We start from the raw sequence: 20,935 nt of genomic DNA, 5'->3' as shown, positions 1-20,935 counted from the left end.
AATGACCATAAAGATGCAACTAACTATGACCAGCTGATGTCTGCTCATATGGCGTCATTCAAAGCTATAAAAGTTTTTTACCGATTTTATGGAGTTACATAGAGGACAGGCAAGGCATGCAAAACAATGTCTTATTTCGTTAGCCAATAATGTACTAAGTACTGAGAATTCCGACACGTAATAATGTGTACCTACCACATAAACACACATTCCGAGTCGTTTAAGTTCTTGCTTGTTCTGCAAGATAGTGTTTTGCCTATCAAAGTTTTTCTGGGTTGGAAAAACTGTGAAAGGTTCGAATTTGCAATGTGTTTCTGAAGGAAAAGGAGATTAGAAGGACTTTTTCATACGGCTTCTGGTTGATTTCTGTATGCAGAATACTGTCAAATGCTATATTGAACGATCAGTATTGATGTTGTTGATTTGAAATGCGTTAGCAGTTGGAAAAAGGTAAAATACGAGGTGAGTGCTAAAAGTATCTGACCTAACACTTAAAGAATAAAATATTTTGGAAAATATTATATTATTTCTCAACATAGCCTCGTTTGAGATTGACACATTTTTCCTGGCGATGTCCTGTTTACAGTAACAAGCTTTAAGTGTTTCAAAATAGGCATCAATCTTGGACTCCACCTCTTCATTATTGGCGAAGCTCTATCCACCGAACCATTTTTTTAAGTTTAGAAGTAGAAAATAATCCGAGAGGGCTAAATCTGGCGAATAGAGAGGGTGAGGAAAAAATTCGAAACCAAGTTGATCGATTGTGGCCAAGGCGCTAATGGAATTACGGGTTGGTACGTTGACTCGATGAAACAAGACTTTCTTTTTCGCCAAATGCGGTCGCTTTTCCCTAATTTTTTCGCTCAAGCGTTGCAATAAATTTGTATAATATTCTCCGTTTATTGTTTTTTTTAGGGAGATAACCGACCATGGTTATCTCAAGTGTATCCCGAGAAATTGAAACCAACACCTTTCCTGCAGATGGAACGGCTCTCACTTTCTTTAGAGTTGATTCTCCCTTTCGAGTCCATTGTTTTGACCATTCTTTCATCTCAGGTGCGAAATAATGGATTAATGTTTCAACCATTGTTATAATTCGACGTAAAAACTCGGTTTTATTGCTGCGAAACTCTGCCAAACATACTCTTGAGACATTCTCAAGGCGCTTTTTTTGTTCGATTGCGAGTAATGGTGGCACTCATCTTGGGTGGAAGTTTCTCATATCCAATTATTTGGTCAAAATGAGATGTACAGTGTTTTTTTTAACTGCCCATCTTCCAGTATAGTTTTGTAGATTTTCACCACAATTTCTGGAGGGGTCAGATCTAGAGTGTCGTTGACCACTATGGAGTTCGTCTTGACAACTCGTACGACCGCGTTTAAACTCTGCCACCCATTTTTTTACAGCTATTAATGAAGGATCAGATTGGAATCTAACTTCACTTTGATGTCGGATGGACTAAGGCCTTCGAAGTGGAAGTATCAGATCCACATATCGAAGACTAAATTTTTCAATGTTCACAAAATCTCTAAAAGCGTTCACTAAAAACAGCTTCAAAACAAACACAAATCAACTTAGCACCATCGAACTTCAGGCACAAGCTTTTTAAGATTAGGTCTTTGTAATATAGGCAAATTTTTAATAAAGAAATCACCATCTATGTCACATCGGGGATTATCTTCGTACGATGATCTTCAATCTGATAAGGAAAAACCCAGAGAAAAATTCATGGAAAAAGATGGAATACATCTCCCTGTAATAAAAACTTTCGTGTGTGTGTGTGTCTTCTTTTTGCCTCCTTAAAAACAGGAAAACCTCAAGAGAAAAAGAGGAATAGAAATTGGGTCTAACTCAATTTGTTGAGTTGTCGTGTGCCAAAGGAGTTCATAAAGAATCACTCTCTTTCGTATTGTGGAACTTGATTAGATTGTACGAAAGAGAAAATCCGTTGGTTTAAAGAATACGCCCCTCACCGATTTGAGAATTCCAAAATTCTAGTAGACAAGACAAAATCTGTCATAAACATCAAGAATTCATAAAACCGGTAGATTCTTTCGATCTCTTCCACAAGAATTATCATGAAGATTTCTTGAGAAATACAATTAAAATTCATAATATATTTATACAGTGTGATATATAAAGTACGCGTCATATGCGATTTTTGCAACTTATGAATTTGTGCAAATTTTAACTGTGCCTTCCGCTTGTGTTTTAATAATGCCAACAAATCATCTTCACATCAAGAAGAAAGAAATGGAATTGGAAAAATAATTTGGAATATTCCAGTGAAGTGATTAAAGGGAAAAGCGCGCGGGATTATCTTATTTTGTAAGTTATGTCTCTGAGGGAGTTTTTCAATTATTTTCTTCAGGTGTGCCTTGTCTTGCATTGTATAGTTTTTTCTAAAACATCTCAAAATGTCAATTCTAAAGATACGCGAATTTTGCGTCTCCAGACTCTACGGAAACAATGCTTCATGCGTCCGAAAATCTCAACGATCGAACCATACCCCCTCAAGTACTTTGAAGAGTCATTAGAAACTAATTAAGTTAAAAAATGTCTTCTGGAAGAAAAGTCTAAATTATTTTTACATATTATACGAGTTCCAATTAACGTTTGCTTGCTCGTAAATATTATGTAAAATTATATAAATTTATCGACTTACCTCCAGCTCTTAAAGTGGTGACTGACTGATGTTTACTCCCATGACCCCCTCCGTACTTGACTGGTTTGAAATGGAAAAACGAAGGTGAGTATCCGGACCCTGCCCTACTCAACGAGCTAAAACGATCCTCCCTATCCTCAAGATATACCCCCTCTTTACCCATGGCGGCTAACTGTCGCCCTTTGGGCATGAACATGATCAGAAACACCATTATCGACATAATGACTATTCCAAATGCGATGCAAGCATCTCTATGTCGCTCGCTCACGATTAATCCACTAATAGTCCATATCAACCATGTGGGTATGCTGCAACCCACTGACAGTCCAATGTAGGTCGCTTCCCGGTAATTGTCTCTGATTCCTCGGGATTTCACCGCTAAAACCGTCACGAATATTATCAAGAAGATCACATAAATCAGCGAGAGCAGCATGTCCATGTATGGAGTGCGACAGAGAGGGATTGCTTGGGTGCTTGATATGTCAGCAGCAGTCACTAATAACCTATTTCTATTTGTATGAACTACAGTCACGGTATCTACAAGAGGTGGGCTGGTGAGCAACCACTGCACCCCTATGGCCACTTGGATGAGAATAGCGAAGAGCAGTAATAGTCCTTGGTAGGGTGCAGGCAGGTACACGCCACCATTGAGGCTTATGAGGAAAACGCACTTAACTAGAAGGGAGGCGAAAACTATGGCGTAAGCCACCCCAGTTCCAAAACGCATCAAAGCGCAAGTGAACTGAGTGGGCGAGGCTGCGTAGACTGAGGCCAGGCCTGCGCAGGAAAACAGCCCTAGTAGTAGCATTTGCCCTAGGAACAGGTGTCTTCTGCTGGGGGTGGTTCTCCAGGCCTTGCACAGCACGAAAACTTCGAACCCCGCTATAAGCAGCATGGTAATAGCAGAGAGAGCTAGCACTGGTACCACCCACACTTCGTTTCGAAACACCCCGGCAATTCTCTCATTCTGATCACCTGCACTTTTGACGATAACTGCTGGAGATGGGGTTGTCGCAGGAGTGCTGCTGGATGGAATCAAAAAGAACTCAGTACTCATCTCTAACCGTCTTCTGAGAGGTTGGACCTCATCGTCAGCCTCAAAGGACATTTCTGGAACCTTTCTACTTTCCTTTTCGGCATCGTCAACTAAAGGGATTTTGAATCTCAGGTTTGCTACTGTTTCACTGCTGGTCGAGTTGGTCACTGGAGGAAGCCGGAAAATTGGGAAAATTTGCATGTTCTTGTCGATTCTCAATTGGTCGAAGAAGTAATCGGGGGGTCCTCGATCGAGATCACCAGATCGTGCTTGTCGATCTTCCGCGGTCAGCGAAAGTACGACGCATGTCGCGATCACCGCGAGTTGGATGACGGCTCGAGCCATACTGAACACCGAAGAGATATCGGCCCCGGGAGTCGTACCGCCGACGATGGTACTGCTGGATTTTTGGCGGGCTTTTTTTTTGTTCCAGTACGGCTTTTCGCCGAATTTTAAACACGGCTTTGCTCTCATGTTGGCGGCGACATGTCTTATAAATTGCGAATCGGTTTTTTTCGCCCAAAAGCAATTTGTGATTAAAAATCGTTCTGGGAAGGGATTAAATTGGAACTTTGATGAACATGTAATGTATTACACAGGCAAGTGTTCACTACAGTCAAAGCGAGCAATAAAAAAAGACTTCATCAAATTGGATATTTAGTGCTGCTGGTATTAAACTTCTTGTCCAGTCAAAAGCACTCAGAACCTGTCATTAAGGTCGATCTTGGTAAATCGTTATTCTGACCAGGTTTAAAATGTCAGGACAAGTACTTCATATTTAGCAGATTGTTCATCCGGACACTACAACTTTGGTTCAGAATTTTTATTAAAAGTATATATATTTTTTTTATTTGTTGCTTTGTTATGAAAACAGTCGTTCGTTTCTGAACCAGTGGTGTCTCAAATTTCAAGAGAAATATTTCATATTTTGGAGATTAGTAACCTTGAAATTCATTGACGCAAAAGGTCTATTTAACCTCTTTTAATTTTTTAGAATTTTTCGTACTTCCAGTTTCGTGAACATCTTTCTGAACCAACACTATCTGAAATTTCGGGCAAAATGCTTGCTGTTTAGGATATTATTCGTCTGGAAATTCGGTGGTGCAGTTGGTCTATTTAATAAATTTAAAAACCTTCCTTTCCTTATAACTTCTTTCGAGATTTGTTTAGTTTTCTCATCATAATGGATCTTGTTACTTCGTTTAAGCTTAAATTATTTCAGATTTATTGCGTTTTCAAGATTTGGTTCTTGGAGGTCTTGGAGGATAACACTTCATTCTTCGCTGTGCTAGTGTTTCATAGCCAATAACGACTTTACGTTATGAACTTCGAGGCCGTCAATTGATTAAATATCCGGGAATATGTTTTTATGGGTTTGGAATTTCTTAGCACTAATATTGCCCTATTAATTTGCCATTAACTGTAGCTTCGAAATAACTTTATACCACATTAACAATATGACTATTTAATACCATTCGGGTTTCTAATTAAACTGGGAATTCGGCTAATTTACAAGTTATTCAGTTTTTTCCCCGTCCATAAAATATAATTTTTCTGAAAATTTCCGAAAGGGGTCTCTATGTTAAGTTTGTTGTTCATCAAACTCCAAGCTTCAAAAAGACCTCTTTTAAATACCTGCCAACTACAAGTATTCAAGTCACAATATTAACGCACTTGAAGCCCATCTGGTAACCATAAGGTGTAATAAATACTGGTCTGGTTTCAGCCGATTTGCCATTTAATGCACTCTTTAACAGGTTCTCTATGTGTAAATATATATTTTACACTTCTTAAGAAGGATACTATAACGGGTACTTATCATCTGCAATGAGATAATATGACGTATAAACATTTTTTACCCGAAGAATGGTAAATTACTAGAGGAATTCAAGAAATCTTATCGCTAATTCTTTTCGAGGTTTCGAGCTACCTCCCAAGTAGTATATGGGAAAAATTCAAATTCGACGATTTTTACTGAGGATCATTAAAGGAACTTACAGTGGCAGACAAAAGTTTAGAAACCTTTTTATATTTCATTTTTTGCTGAAATATGTTTTTTAAGAGATCTCTCGTATGCATAAAATTTTTATTCACTAATCATACCATTCTTGTATGAGTTTATTGATACTATTGATTTTGTACATGTTTATCATTGAGGCAAGATAAGTTCTTTCGCTGACAAAAAGTAGAAACTTATCATTCATGTTGCTCCTCTCAATGTATAATAATAGTTTGGGTGAATTACCAGCATTAATACTATAAGGCATGAGTGAAGCTCGGGGCATTTCAAATGATTTAAAACAAAAGATCACTGAAATGTATGAAAGTGGTCAAAAATATTTTTTGCCGAAAATCTGCAAATTAGTAAAAAAAACCTGTCACATTGGAAATTGTAGCTGCTTCTGGTGGCAGTGACAGAAGTCTTATGAGGACTAAAAGGGCATGGCCCCCGCGGAAAACTACCTCTGCAATTGATAGAGCGATGAAAAAAAAAACACAAAAAGATCCTAGTAACACAGTTCGGGAAATTGATCAAGAAATTTCAGAAGAATTTCATCTTCAATTGGGCGAAAGGACTACGAGACCTCGACTATGCAGTATGGGCTTATTTGGAAGGGCCGTTGTCAAGAAATCCCTATTATCAAAAAAGAATATCAAGGTCCGTTTACAGTTTGCTCGGAATCCCTTGTACTCTACCGCCGAAAAATGGCGTACCGTTCTTTGAATTGACGAAAGTTAATTTGAAATATTTGCATCGGACGGTGGACACTGTGTAAGACGACCAATAGGTAAAAGATACAACGGCAAGTACCAAGTGCCAACGGTTGAAATGCCTTTTCGTTGGAGCTTCCAACAAAATAATAACCCAAATCATACTTAATAATTAGTTTATAAAAAATTAGTTTTCTTCTAAAAAGATGAATGTAACTGAATGGCCGTCGCAATCTTCCGATTTAAACCCTATAGACAATTAATGGGGAATCTTCGGTCGCTGCGTCCGTTTGAGAAACATTCGTAACGACTTTTGGAAATAATGTTTGAAGAGCGGAAAGAAATTCCCAAGGAAATGTGTGTGAATTTTGTTGATTCAATGCCTAGAAGATGTCAGACAGTCATTAACTCGAAAAGATACGGCACCAAATATTAAGTTTCTTTTTTCTCGTAATATTAACTCTTTTGTAAATAAAAGTTTCTAAACTTTCGTCCGCCACTTTATGTGAAAATCTTAGTGGATGGTAAAAGTGCTGTAGGAGGATCACACACGTAGGAGGTCAATTGGAAAAAAATTGTTTTTTTTGCACATTTGTAGGAAGTGGAGGGACCTGGTCCAGCTGTGGTCGCAACAAAGATGTACTCTCAACCAAATCCACCATCATTTATTTGGTAGGAGTTGATGAGAGGTCGTGACGTATAAACAACTCTCGAATTATCCGCTGATATTTAAGCAACACGATTTTCTCTCGGCTATTAATTAATTGGCCAATTAGCATCTTAAACATAGAGCAACGGTATGAAACTGAGACCTTAATATCTCCATTAGCGTCTGAATAATAACCATGTTGTGTCAAACTGAGGACGGGCACATCAATTTAAGCCATTTGCTGTTGGCAAAGGCAATTTGTGCACATTGCTCGAATGTGGATTAGATGTCATGTAATTATTTATTTTCATTGTATGGACAGTTGTGTTTGTCCCGATTTCTCAGCGTCCGAGAAGAGCGATGGGGCAGGAAGTGCCCATGCCAATAACCTTCGCAGGAAGGTGTTATATTTGTCTTTGGCTAAATGAAGCGCAGCCGTGTCTATTGCAAATTAAATATCAAATTTACGCAGAATTAATCAATTTTCTCACTGCCCAGGTTTATGACTAATAATTTCGCGATGTCTGACGAAAAGCGTTAAAAAGATAAAATAAACGGAGATAATGGGAAAGGTTCAATATGATATGTTGCTATAGAGCAAAATAAAACGATTATTTGAAACCGCTCCGAGAAATAATCAATTACAGTAAATGAAATTAATAGATCTGTTGTTGTTGGAAGACGTATCGGACAGCACAATGTACTTCTGCTAAACGTTCGTATCATAAACAATAACTAATGAACGTCTACAATGAAACGCCATATCTATGGCGACTACTCAAAACCTCAAACCACACAGGAATACGATAATTCACTGAAATCAGCACTCAGCAGAGAACTCTCAGAGAACTGGTCCAGTTTGTCAGTGGTTGTCTGGATGTATCAGGTCAACAATGATTGTGGCATCATAGTGCAAACATCTATGTAAATAAAGGAATTTCTCGTGTCCCGTTCTTGTTCTATCTTTCCTGGGCGGGAGGGTTTGTTGGCAAGATAAAAATGAGGGGTTATAAATAATGTGTCTCATACGAAACCAGCTCGCCAGCAGCTTATCGCTGTTTGACTAAAGACTAAAAATCAAGGATGCTGCCTTGGGATGTGAATTTCTCTTAGCTAAAAAAGAAATTATCTTCTTTGATATCTTCTTCTTCATCACTCACCGTGGCACAAAATAAACTATTCTTAAATAGTGGCATTTACCATTTGAATGGGCAATAATAAACACATAAACTGTGGGAATACAAAGTTGCGTGTGCCGTGCGCTGAATAAAACAAACAACTGAAAGGGAAAAGGAACATATAAATTATTGCGTCTTTTTCCCAAACGAATGGAGAAAACGAAGCACTTTTACTGCTCTGCGGAACGAAGGATGAACAAGTTCACACGAGTATACAATGTTATAATTTGTGATTCTATAAATACTTTGAAGAGTAATTTATGTAACGCAAAAGATGTGAAAAAGCGATATTAAGAGAACGTGGTATAATTCTGCTATTAACATTTCATTAAGGTGTGTGCAACAAATAAGTTCCCCATGTGTGTGTTTGAGACGCAGAGAAAACCTGTTTGTTTTAAGGAAACCTTAAACCTTTAACGGGATTCAAGATCTTAACCCACTAAATTATGGTAAATATTTACAGTCAACAGTAATCTCAATGTTATCGGCAAAATGATTCATAAGTTCCTTAATATTAAAACTAACACGTTTAGAGGAAAATCCGCGAACGCGTCGATTTAGTTTTCGAAGAACATTTTTATTAAATTTTAACCATAATAATGACGTCATCGGCCATTTTTTTTCAAATGACTTGAAATTTTTTTTATTCAAAAATTTCAACCGGTATATTTTTTTAAGAACAAATCGTAATAAAAGAGAGAGCGAGGAAGGGGGCTAGATAAAACATTTTTTGTGAAAAATAGCATTGCTTCAATTTAAAAAGCTTACAAAAAAGAAACCAAATTGTCAAATGCGATATTGAAACTGAGCTCCATTCGCGGCATGACAACAAAGCAAGACGGTAAATGAATTTCTTTTGAACATTGTCGATGACGTCTTGTGTCATCAGTCGTACTGCTTCGATCCGTCTTTTCAAATCGTCCAAATTTAAGAACTTACTGGAACACACTTTGCTTTTGAAATATTCCCATGAAGAACAGTCGACGGGCGTCAAATCAGGTAACTGAGCTGGCCACCCTATGGCTCCTCTCCGTCCTATCCAACGAACTGGGAACATTCGCCTAACTGTGCTCGCGCAGGTGCCACATAATGGGGAGGCGTTCCATCTTGGTGAAATAGTAAATTTGTATTTGGCATATCGGGTTCTTATGTATTGGGATATAAAGTAATTAACGCTGTAAACTGTATGAAACGGTTATTTCGCTCGGAAACCATTCGGTCAATGCGATTGATAGATAAATCGCCCAAATTTATGAAATCAGGCATTAAATGAGATAAAAGAGCGAAAATTCGATTTAAGACATGTCACCCAAGACCGCGGGACGTGAAGTTGTAATAACGCCCGTTCTTTTTGTCAACGGACGGTAACATAAAAATAACGCCTGTTATTTTTTGAACTTCCTTTATTAAAAAACAATCATCTACATGTGAATAACTATTGCTTTTGTGTTATGAAGCCCCCCGTTTATATTTATTGACACAAGTAGAATTCAATAAGCCGACTCAAGTGAGTGATACATGGGTTGATTGACTGTCAAGAATTCACGGTAGTCCTTTCGCGGAGTGCCTTTATCTATTATGGAAAAATTGTGAGGTCTCACCCATCAAAAATTAATAGTTTTTTCTTTGGAAAAATTACTTCTTTGATATCGGAATGCGCGATCCTTTACAAAAAGTTGCGGATTTTTTTACTTATTTTCCATATAAGTAGTTGCAACTTTTCGGGATCGTGGAGTGAATAAAGATACTGAATGGCGTAAAATAAAATAAAATAAAAAACAGTTGAAAAATATCATAATTAATATAATGAAGTTTAATCTAACGTAACTACAACCAAACCCACCCATCAAAACCTAAACTAACCCAACCAAACTATTCTTGCCACAATAAAAACAAACATAACATAATTGAAAAAGAATTAAAATAGGTATGGTGGATTTGGCTATGGTTAGTATAGAGTAGGTTTCCTTCTCTTGAAGTAGTGCGTAGCGGCGATCCCGAGAGGAACCTGAGTCGAAGAGGGTAAATTATTAGTGAGGAGGCGCTATTTTTTTGTTAGACGAGGAAAACCTTAATAGATATTCGGTATGGTGGTCTAGCGACCGGGTTATATAGGATTCGCCCCCGAGGAGGACGACCACCTACTAAAATCTTTCTGTCTTCATCCGGGATCCTCCCGTAAACCTAATCTATTAGGTTTTCTAATTATATCCTAATCATTATTTCGAATGGGGGGGATATTACAATATTAAAGAAGTTATTGTTTCAAAGAAGAAACCATTAGTTTTTGGTGCATTAAAATTATACGTCACTAACTAATGAATTGGAAAAATATAAAAATATGGCTAAAAGTCAATAGCAGCAGCATGCGTAACTCTTTTTTTGAAAATCGCGCTACTTCCGGTTCTCTGTACATTTTCGTAAACTCGCTACGTATTTTTGCTTTTCCAAATGTTCTCGAAACACTGTTGAGAGTCGGAATAGGACACCAGACGTCTTATTGCATACAAGAAATCTTACAAACGCGATGAGCAATGTAAGCTTGACCAACGAACTTGGATCAGATCATGGCTGTGACTTTTGACATTGACCTCCGACGAACACGACCTATGCTCCCTGTAAAACATAATGTTGAAAGACTTAACTTAAACAAAACCGACACGGACAAGGGCAAACGACACATACATGACTATAATATTCAAGCACAAACGCCGCCCATCTTCATAGAAGACACGCAACAATTGTTACCGACAAAAGGGCAATTTTTTCCCTCCGCCGAAAGAGTTTTTCGTCAACATAAGCCCGGATCGAGAACCCCCAAACACAAGTGGGGACTGTGCCGGCAAGCAACGCGAGCACAATTTCGAAAATCTCGAAAATTCCAATAAGAGTGAAGGTGCGTTTGGCCAGTTTGCGCGCCGATATCTCGGGAACCTGCGCAGTACTTGATTTAAAATTAACTCAAATCGACTCGTCCTGATGAACTCGATAGAGGTGTGTAAAATGGAGCGCATAGAATACCTCTTTGGAGGTTTTCAACCGAGTTTTAGAGCGTTTATCGGATTGTATCAACAAACAAATTAAGGCTAAAAGGCTCCTATGTCTTAGCAATCGCAAGTGTTAAACAATACCTCTAAGAACAATAAAGAATTTCATCAATCTCCGTCCTAATTTCTGCTGAAACCTTCGCACAATTAAATCTCCATTTCAGCTTGCACAATAAACCTCGCATAACTGTCATAAACGAACCTCTCTCGGGTTCTCATGCAGAAGAATTAAGCTTTAATCAAGTCGTATATGGGCGGGAAGCTATTAAGTGATTACTTATAGTATTCTTTATCTGCATACATACAATTCTCAGCTAAACTGCGGCCGTAGAACAAGACATACAAGTATAAATTACCATCCCTTTATATAGGAGATAATCAAGCGAAGACGATTCAAGCAGCGTGTCTGTCATAAATACTAGAGGTAAATTAATTGTTGTTCAAATGAGAAAAAAAAGCGATGTCAGTGATTAAGAATTTGAAAGCGTTTGGTGCGGAGCAGACTAATAAATTTTAATAAAATTGAAAACGAGATAATACCTGATAATTAACCGATCAGTATGACCGACAGGTCAACGGTATCATGCGGTTGAGACTTGCGGCTTTGAATTTTAAGCAAAAACAGATTATTGACTGACTTGCCTGAGGTGTTTATTTAGCAACAATGACTGGAAATCCTCGGTTAATTACTTTAAAATGACTGAAAGGAAAATTGCAGCAACTACCAAAGCCATTTTTGGAGGTACAAACGTAATTATTTTCTCTTCATATTTGTGGTAGATGTTTACCATCCATGAAGGTTTTTTAATTTAGAGTCAGTGACCTTATCTGTATATTCATTATCGCGGAAGTAACATAACAAGGAGCAGGTAATAATGCTGATTTTGGCGATGGCCTAGACCTACATTTGCAGTGATACGCCATTTGCGAGCGTGGTGAGATCAGCTGCTCTCCGCGTTTCCTTTCAATCTGAACCAATCTCTGAAACCATCAGAGTCAGCTTGTCAATACGGTTTTCCCACTGCATAAAACTCAAGGATGGAGCTTTTTTCGAAAGCACCGACACGCATCCTCATCCATTATATTTATGTTTAATTGAATTATATGGTGTTACGGCGTGTTCTTCATTGGAATACACCAAAGAATGCATTCATACGTGCGCATTTTTCTGAAATTGCCCATATAGCCACAGATCGTGTCTCAGATCTTTAGTCAGTTTTCGCATCAGTACACCTTATCGGCCATAAGGAAGGAACCCCATTGAAATCGGCATTATCTTCGCCTTCAATTCAATCGAAGCAATCAAGGTTCTTTGCTGGGGTGCCTACATGGGTCTGCAGCCCCAGAAATCGGTGACCTGTAACGTTATGGCAAAACGTGCCTCCATATGGACAATTTCGAAACAAAAGCCCACGTACCATAAAAAGAAAAAAGTCTTCTGGGAATTTTCTGCAACGCTAAAGTGATGATTGAATTACACTAATTTCGTGCATTATCTTGTTAGGGCCATTCTCCACGAGCTCGGTAAATTGCGCATTCCCATCAAATGCGGGCAGTTTCAGGTTATTGTCGTTTTAGTTTTTTCTTTCAATATTGTCCAGTTTACCTTCCGCCTATTTGCGATTTTTACTTAGTTCCAGTATACGTTGGCGAAGAGACTTATGGAAGAGAAATCCATTTAAAAATGCTTGAGAGTTTATTAAATGGTTTTCAAGAACTTGAAAAATGTGAGACATAATGGTAAATAGAAATTTAAGGGAAACTTCGGTACTTTTGCGCTGATGGTACTATGAAGTGGTACGCCATGCTTTATAATTGCTACATTATGCTCTAAAATGGAGGCATTCAGAAGACTTCAGGACCTCTACTGATGTACCCGAGGATCCGCTCTTATGAGTAGAAAATAGAGAAGACCTCTAAAAAGGCAAAAAAAATCTATATACTAGTAATAACTTGACACATGCCTATTTTAAGTGATACTTGGGCAATTTTCTGTTTTTCACGGTTGCTCAGCTAATATACGAGGATAGTTCCAAAAATAACCGGCCTAACACTAAAAAAAAAAATGAAAATATTACGTTATTTTTCAACATAGTCCCCTTTGAGATTGACACATTTTACTATGAGACATACATTACAAGAAATGCAAGAATGGCGTAACAAGAGGTGTATATTAAACAAAATTCCAGAAATAATTATAAACGTTAACACTGATGAAAGTGATACAGAAAATGATCATTCGGGCAGTAGTGATGGAAGACAGTAACAGTGTTGGAGTTTCGTCACTGTAAATATGAAACTATATGAATTTCTTAACATCAATTTATTTCAATACAAAAATACAAACTTTTGAGACGCCACTGGTCATATTTTATGTAGATTTTGAATTAATTTACTTCATATCATACGTGTGTACGACGCATGTGCAAACATCCGAACTACAAACCATAGCTGATGGGTGCGTCGCTTTATCAGTGCTGATAACCTCAATATTTTTACGAATTCTGACTGCGTTCAATTCCACCCCTGCACTTATGTGTAAGGCCTTATTCTCAAATAATATAAAAGAAAAAATTAAATTGTTGGATAACAACAATGGATATGACATCCGTTTTGCAGCATCATCATAAAATTTTATTTGCTATCTGCGCCACTGACCTGAATTCGAGCCGCTGTTCCCTTCACGTTCAAAGCACAAATTGAATCTTGGCCATCATTTTCAGCGTGGCTCAGAGATACATTGTGATACGTCACAGTGCTTGTGGGCAATTGTTTTCAATAAACGTTGGTTCAAGGAATTTCGTTATTTCGGGAATATGGAAATTCACGTTTTTACTGGGTCAACTAGTCAGAGTGGTCGTTTTTGCAATGATCACCATTGAGATATTCGAAACGATAAGAGTTACAGGATCCGTCAAAGGAGGAAAAGTTGAGAATTTTGGCGCTCATTGTGGAACCATTTCGACTTTGGATTTATCTGTCATGCTTCCGAAATATATCCGTAAAAAACGGAAAAATACTATTAAAAGAAAATTCTATCGGGAAAACTACACAGACGATTTTGATGAAACTTGGGTTACTGGTATTCCTTGTTATGGCACTTCACATGACATTGACAGACCTTTTCTGCGCTTTCGAGATTTTCCGCATCGATAATAAACTTTTCGTTTTCTTGTCGAAATCTTCAAAAATTTTTGAAAAAATGGAGATTTAATAAATCAGCGGATACCATGTTTTGTTAAATAAACATCAGGTGAAAAGCCCTTTATTATTCATTTTATTTTCATTCATCATTGTAACTTTCACACCAAACTTTGCCGTCACATAAGGAAATGTGAAAAATATTTTTTGTTCCAATTCGAGGTCAATTGGGTTTTGATTCTGATATTTATTAAATAAAACATGGTATCCACTGATTTGTTAAATCTCAAATTTCTCAAAAACTATTGGAAATTTCGATTTTCGGCAAACGATACCTTTTTTATGTAAAAATATTTAAGTTTAACACTTTTTTTTTTAATCGTAGATAGAGTTAAGTACAAAAATAGTTTAGGAACTTTTTAAGCACTACTCCTTTATATTACCCTCCCGTAGAAAAATGTGGCAATTTCCTCATAGAGACTCAAAGAACGCACAAAGAGTTATAATGAAATTGAAAATTTTCGAAAATATTAAAAAAATATATTTTCCAGAAACCGACCTTTCACACCCCGTATATTGAAAACGAAGCGCCTTTAAGAATGTGTTTATGTGAAGTTTTCGTCATATTTTGAGGACTGGAATACATGGTTGAATTTATGGTAGTATGTTGAGAAATGCCTTGCATAAACGCCCTTCACTAACTGACATCACCATTCTTCGACATGATTTTCGCCAAACAGTTATACTGAAAGTTTGATCCTCGGACATCTACTCTTAAATAGAACACAGTAATTTTTTTGTGTAAAAATAACTTTATTGAATAAATAATCACAATTCATGTCATTTCACAAATGATGTCTTAAGGCGTTGGAAATGCAGTTCTAAGCGCCCTCCTTCGGCGGCACTTTCAAGCTCGAGACAATAGACAGCAAACCACCACTTCAAGTTGGGCCACCCTATAAACTGCAAGCGGTAATGTCTCGCAGAAATTCCCAATGTCAATGAAATATGACGTTACATAAGCGAGTTATGAACTCATTGTCCATTGTTTGTCATCGAAGGTTAATAACACTTTGCAGGTATTTATAAAGAAAATTTTAAATGCACGGACATGGCAGAACCAGCCAGCTAAAAGCCATTTGTAATGCTTTTTGGGTTTTTCGCGTGACGAGAGACTTAGGCGCGTCTACGTTAAGCAAATACCGTAATATAGGCATACTCGGTGTCACATGTTAATTGGAATATATAGGAATTTTTCGTGTTCAACTTGCGTAAAGAAGATACCATAAGGTGTGCACATCGAAGGGAAATTTATGGCTGTGCCCATAGGAACATGGTCTATGCCTATTTATGACTCCTAGTGCAGCAATTTTAATAACAAAATTGCAGACCCAAATACATTTCCTTGATCGAATGTGTCTAAATCAGTCACACACACATACACACATACACAGGGTGTGTTGGCCATGGCATTCCTCTTATCGTTTTTATTTGTTCGTCCAGCACACAGATAACAAATGCACTTTTATGGCTCTATTGCGAAGCAAAATTCTCGCTTGAGTTGGTCAATCTCTGCTACATATTATTTCTTAGATTAATTCTTTGTTGCAATTGCATATGTGGCAATCGATCAACAAAGAAATCGGCTACGAATTCGCGAATAGATTGAGACATGAGAGCGGGTGAAAACGCCATTCGGAAGTCAAATTGCCTGCAAAAGCTAATCAATTTCTTCTATAAACTGTGGTTGGAATTTAATGGGACTGGCTCGTACAATGGGCTGTAAACCCATGGGAATAACAAAGGGCTGCTGTTGCATATTTTAGCTTTACGAGCAAAGCGAATAATAATGTCATTATGGCTCTTTAAAAAGGCCCTGCGTCTTTGGAGATTTACTGCCAATAAAGTAAGCCCGTTTGGCATTTATTGGATGCTAAAATCGGGTGAAATATTACCCCTTTAGAAACATTACAAATGTCGATAATAATTGTTTCTAGAGTAGTTAAAACAACCATTTCTGAGCTCTCTATACTTTTTAGACGATCCATCTATGTACAGCTGCGAAAAAACAATAAGTTTAGAGTTCATGCCGTTTATCAGTATTACAGGACCACCCTCGGCTAGATGGTAAACCTGCAAGTTGCAAACTCGGGTTGTTTTCTCGGAACAGCCGATTTGATGCACGACCAACCGAATCGCTGCCTCGAGATGACTTATCGGCGACTATTTAGCTAAGTTGTGTCGTCTTTACATTGTATCCCAGATAAATGAAGCTGGTAGCTGGGCAGATGTATCATTAAAGCGAGGCTCGGCTTTCGGCTTCACCCTGTAGATTTCAGTGCCGTATCTGAAGGACTCGAGACGCGCCGAAAGTATTTCAACCGTAGACCAGGACGAGCAATTTGAAAACTTATGGTAAAGAGTGATTATCAAATTGCAATCTGAATCTGTTGATAGAAACATTCAAAAAGATCCATGGTTTTTGTTAGTACCTACCGCTGAAATGCACCATTTTCTGAATCTAAAGAATGGACCTATCTGACACATCCCATACTTGCACGGTGGGCGAGTTCTGTAACACCCACCGTCGTTCTCTTTGTTATTATTATTATTAATTATATAGACCTTGTAGAATGTTTTGCAACGCGTTTATAGCTGTCATAAACCTGATATTTAAAAAAAAGTCACTTAATACATTATTCTCGATGTTCAAGTTTTTCATCCCTATTAAGCCACCCCTACTGAATTTTTATTTTTAAATGGAAAGGTATCCATTGTAGTATGTCAAATGAAAGATAATTCAATAATAGATATAACGGTATACTCAGAATTAAAATTGGATGTACAGTTTCCCCCAAAAATTAAATGGATAGGTACGAAACAAAGTACCTCGCCAACAAATAAAACAAAGTTAAAATTCTCGAGTTGGGATTCAAACTTAATAGGGCTTTAGTTTCTTCCTTTTTCACTCCCAATATTTTCTCTCGTTCTCATTTAATTAATTCCCTAATTAAATTCAAAAAATTGATTCGAATTTCTAACCCAATCGGATTAAGGCCAATTTCCCCCCTATTCGGACTGAGAATTGGCTTGAACAGGTCAGGAAGTCGTAATGGAATTGATGTGCATTGGTGCAAGAGATTCATTATCATAAATGTCCCAATCACACAAAAAATCTTCTTCTTCACATGCTATCACGGTCATCGAAGTATAGTTTGTGGCTACCAGTCAGCCAAAAATTCCATTTTACATGGCATTTAGCCATGATACCTGGTTCTTTATTTACCTGCCTCCCATTTGAACCTCTAAAAAGGGTTCTTTTCAGCGACGATTAGTGACATGAATGGTATTTAATGGTAGTGTACAAGTAGAAATCTTTCTCGTTATGTAAATTGCCTCGGAATTAATACCTGATGAATAAATTTTAACAACGCTAATTTAATTGGGCATTTTTTGCAAGTTCTCGTATAGTGAGATCGTGTATACGTAGGAAGGTCCAAATATTTCCCTCCTAACATAGTTTTAAGGGTCATAGAGAAAAACATTTTCTTTAATTTTTCAATATAATCTCCTTTCATCTCAACGCATGTTAAAACGTTCTAAAACTGCAAACTCGACTTCATGATCATTGGGAAATTTTCTATCACGTAAGCCAGATTTTAATTTTGAGAAAAGAAAATAATCTCTGGTGTCCAGTCAGGATTGTAAGGTGGATAGTTCGGTTCTTATAAACTACATTCGAGCATTACAGCTTTTTCAACCTTAGCCATGTATTTGTAAAATTTAATTAGCACTTGAACTTCAAAGATTTTTAGCCAAATAACTGCTTTTTGATTCGGTTTATTTTTTTTCCTCAGGTAGATAAAAGATTCAGGCATATTAACAAAGGTTTGTTACTTCCTGAAAAAATCTAAAAATATGTCTGAAGGCAAACTTTTGGATTGTAGTAGGCGATATATAGGGCAATTCAAATTTGCCACTCACCATTGGAATCTCGGAAACAATAAAATACGAGGTCGCCTAAATTGGGACAAAGTTGCGCATTATCGAGCTTTCTATGTGCTATTTTAAAATTTGGAAAATTCTGATTACTTCCGAAGACAATCGACAAAAATCGAAATTTGCACACATAGCTTTCATTTTTTTAAAAATAATCTGAAGAAATTTTTGTTAATTAATCTCATTCCTTCATGAGCAGTTTTGCTTCAGTGTTGCACTCAGTGTATGTCTTGGTAGTGTTTCATTATTTTATTTATTAAAAATGTATTTTCTACTGTTACATTTGTTTTTACTAAAAGCGTGACATCATTTCACTCTGAAACCCAAAGACTTTCCAAAAATGCAATAAAACACTCTGGTCCGTTTTCAAAAAAATGTATTTATGATGGTTCTCAAATTCCGAAACGTTGTATTTAAAATCTAATGACGCTATCTTATAGAGAAGCAAAAGTGTCCATGAGGAAGTGAAGATAATTTTAAAAAATCATTCCAAATAATATAAAAAAGCCATTTGTAAAAATTTCGTTTTTTTTTTTTAGTATCTTCGAAAATAATACGAATTTTCCTAATTTTAAGATGGCATTTAATAAAGCTAAAAAATGCGCGATTTTGCTCCAATTCAAGCGACCTCGTGTCTTTTACGGTTTTCGAGACACCGACGAACAGAGAATTTGAATTACCCTGTATGTCTAAAAGTGTATAAATACACTAAGTGTGCAGAATCATCCATCAGGAAAACACAATGATACCCATATAATTTATATAAAGTTCCTTTGTTACCAGCAAGTTCAATGGCTCGAATGCAGACATGCTAAATGGTTCGAGCGCATATTTTGTTTATTTAAGCTTCTTTTGTTGTCTATTATTTATGTTTATGTTTTACAATTGCTCGTCGATCTTCGACTAAATGGTGACATTGAAGGTTTTAATGGCACGATAACGAAACAGCCAATAAATTCCACCAAGCGAGCTTCACTTCGTTCGGTTTTCGAGCTACTGAAATTCAATTTATTACAGCCCACCTAACGGGCATATTCTCGTATTATATGGCTCAAAGGGTACCTACAGCTCTTCCTAGATGGTATCAAGTTGCCTGTAATATGCATCCTGAGATCCCATCTCAGGGAAAATAACATGAAAAATACTGGCAAGAAAGTATTCAAAGGAATCATTTAACCTTAACCCCAGTCCTATTCATACTGTCTACCTTGCAAACATTCACTGTCACCGTTTATAATAAGCCATGCCATGAAAAGGATTCGAAATGGAAAACGTTTGTTTCTTCATTACGAATTGCACGAAGAGGAATGAGGAAGATTTTCTATTAGGACGTTCACAGGAAGAGGTGTATTTCTCTGCAACGCCCGTAGATTCTCATATTACCCACTGAACTTTGCACCTGAGGGCCGACTTGGTCCCATAAATGCACGTAGATTGGAAAGTTGAAAAATATGGCCGATGTTCCTTCCAACCAAAAGTAAAACCTTTTATTGCGTAACTGTGATTTATTTCTCGTAAAACGTCTGCAACCGTCGTCGTGAAGTGGTTAATTTCTTTGGGCTTTTGCTCGAACATTGAAGTTACTCAAGAGGACAATTCAAAAACTCTCACTAACCAAGTCTCGAGTACTTGTTGAAAGGGAAGACCGGGCATTACTCGCCTTTCTGTTCTTGCCCAGCGGGCAGTATGACACATAATTTTCCGAGCCATCGATACAGGCCCATAAATTGCGAAATAATAATATTCTCGGTAAACCTCGAGGCATCCAAGGAAAATAGGTACAGGTGAGCTTAATTTCTATTTTTTTTCCTCCCGAGCGGTATCGCATCTTCCCTATTACTTTGCCAAATAGTGGTAATAATTCAAATAAAGTCGAAGATGTATTGCTGTCCAGTCCTAAATGGAATTCCACCGGGGCTTAGCCAGTACCTCCAAAGCGGCTGTAAATCAAACGGCACTGGAAACAATAATTAAACGCGTAATGGATAATAATAATATGCAGACGTGGGGGTACTATGCTGATAAATGGTCGTACTTCGTGTCTTTGCGATGAGAAAGAGACATCACGCATGCCACGCCTAAAATATTTATTAAGGGAGAGGCGACATTTTTCTCCACGATGTGGCATAATTCATGAGAATGAGGAAATGTGTTGAAGACAAAGTTTGAGCTTCAGAGTAAATACCAAAGACTATTTATTCTCCTCTAGACTAGTCGTGCAAAGCGTTCACCCTACGATGGGTCTCTATTGAGGGAACAGAACACGTGTTCATTTCGATTCACCAACGTGACATTTGCTGTAATTGTTATACAGTAGAGTTCGATTGTAACGGACCTGATTATGAAAGAATGTTAATTACAAATAAATATGCATAGAAAAACTTTATTTATTATTTAGGAACAAAATATAAATTCTTAGCTAAAAACATAAAAGTAAGATGATGACGGGCAAAATGACAGAGCCATCTTGTGAAGCACTGTCGAATGGAGTTCCGAACGTTATTTCG

The 20,935-nt window shown here is 37.3% G+C and overlaps 1 protein-coding gene and 1 long non-coding RNA gene across 3 annotated transcripts in view; both read right to left on the bottom strand.

Annotated features, from left to right (window-relative positions):
• Positions 1 to 4,191, bottom strand: part of LOC136344947 (metabotropic glutamate receptor) — a 33,258-nt gene extending 29,067 nt beyond the window's left edge. For both annotated transcript variants that reach the window (XM_066292875.1, XM_066292876.1), the window contains exon 1: positions 2,667 to 4,191. In XM_066292875.1, coding sequence (XP_066148972.1) covers positions 2,667 to 4,176 — 1,510 coding nt within the window. In that variant the 5' untranslated portion in view covers positions 4,177 to 4,191. The remainder of the gene's footprint in view (positions 1 to 2,666) is intronic.
• Positions 4,192 to 7,753: 3,562 nt separating this feature from the next.
• On the bottom strand, positions 7,754 to 9,208 carry LOC136344956 (uncharacterized). The gene is made up of 3 exons (XR_010733065.1): positions 9,181 to 9,208; positions 8,264 to 8,342; positions 7,754 to 8,176 (listed from the first exon to the last, which is right to left on the bottom strand). It is a non-coding gene; the product is annotated as an uncharacterized lncRNA (long non-coding RNA).
• Between the last annotated feature and the right edge of the window lie 11,727 nt (positions 9,209 to 20,935).

This window comes from Euwallacea fornicatus, chromosome 18, assembly GCF_040115645.1.
Source record: "Euwallacea fornicatus isolate EFF26 chromosome 18, ASM4011564v1, whole genome shotgun sequence".
Taxonomy (NCBI): domain Eukaryota; kingdom Metazoa; phylum Arthropoda; class Insecta; order Coleoptera; family Curculionidae; genus Euwallacea; species Euwallacea fornicatus.
This window is presented reverse-complemented; position numbering and strand designations above follow the sequence as displayed.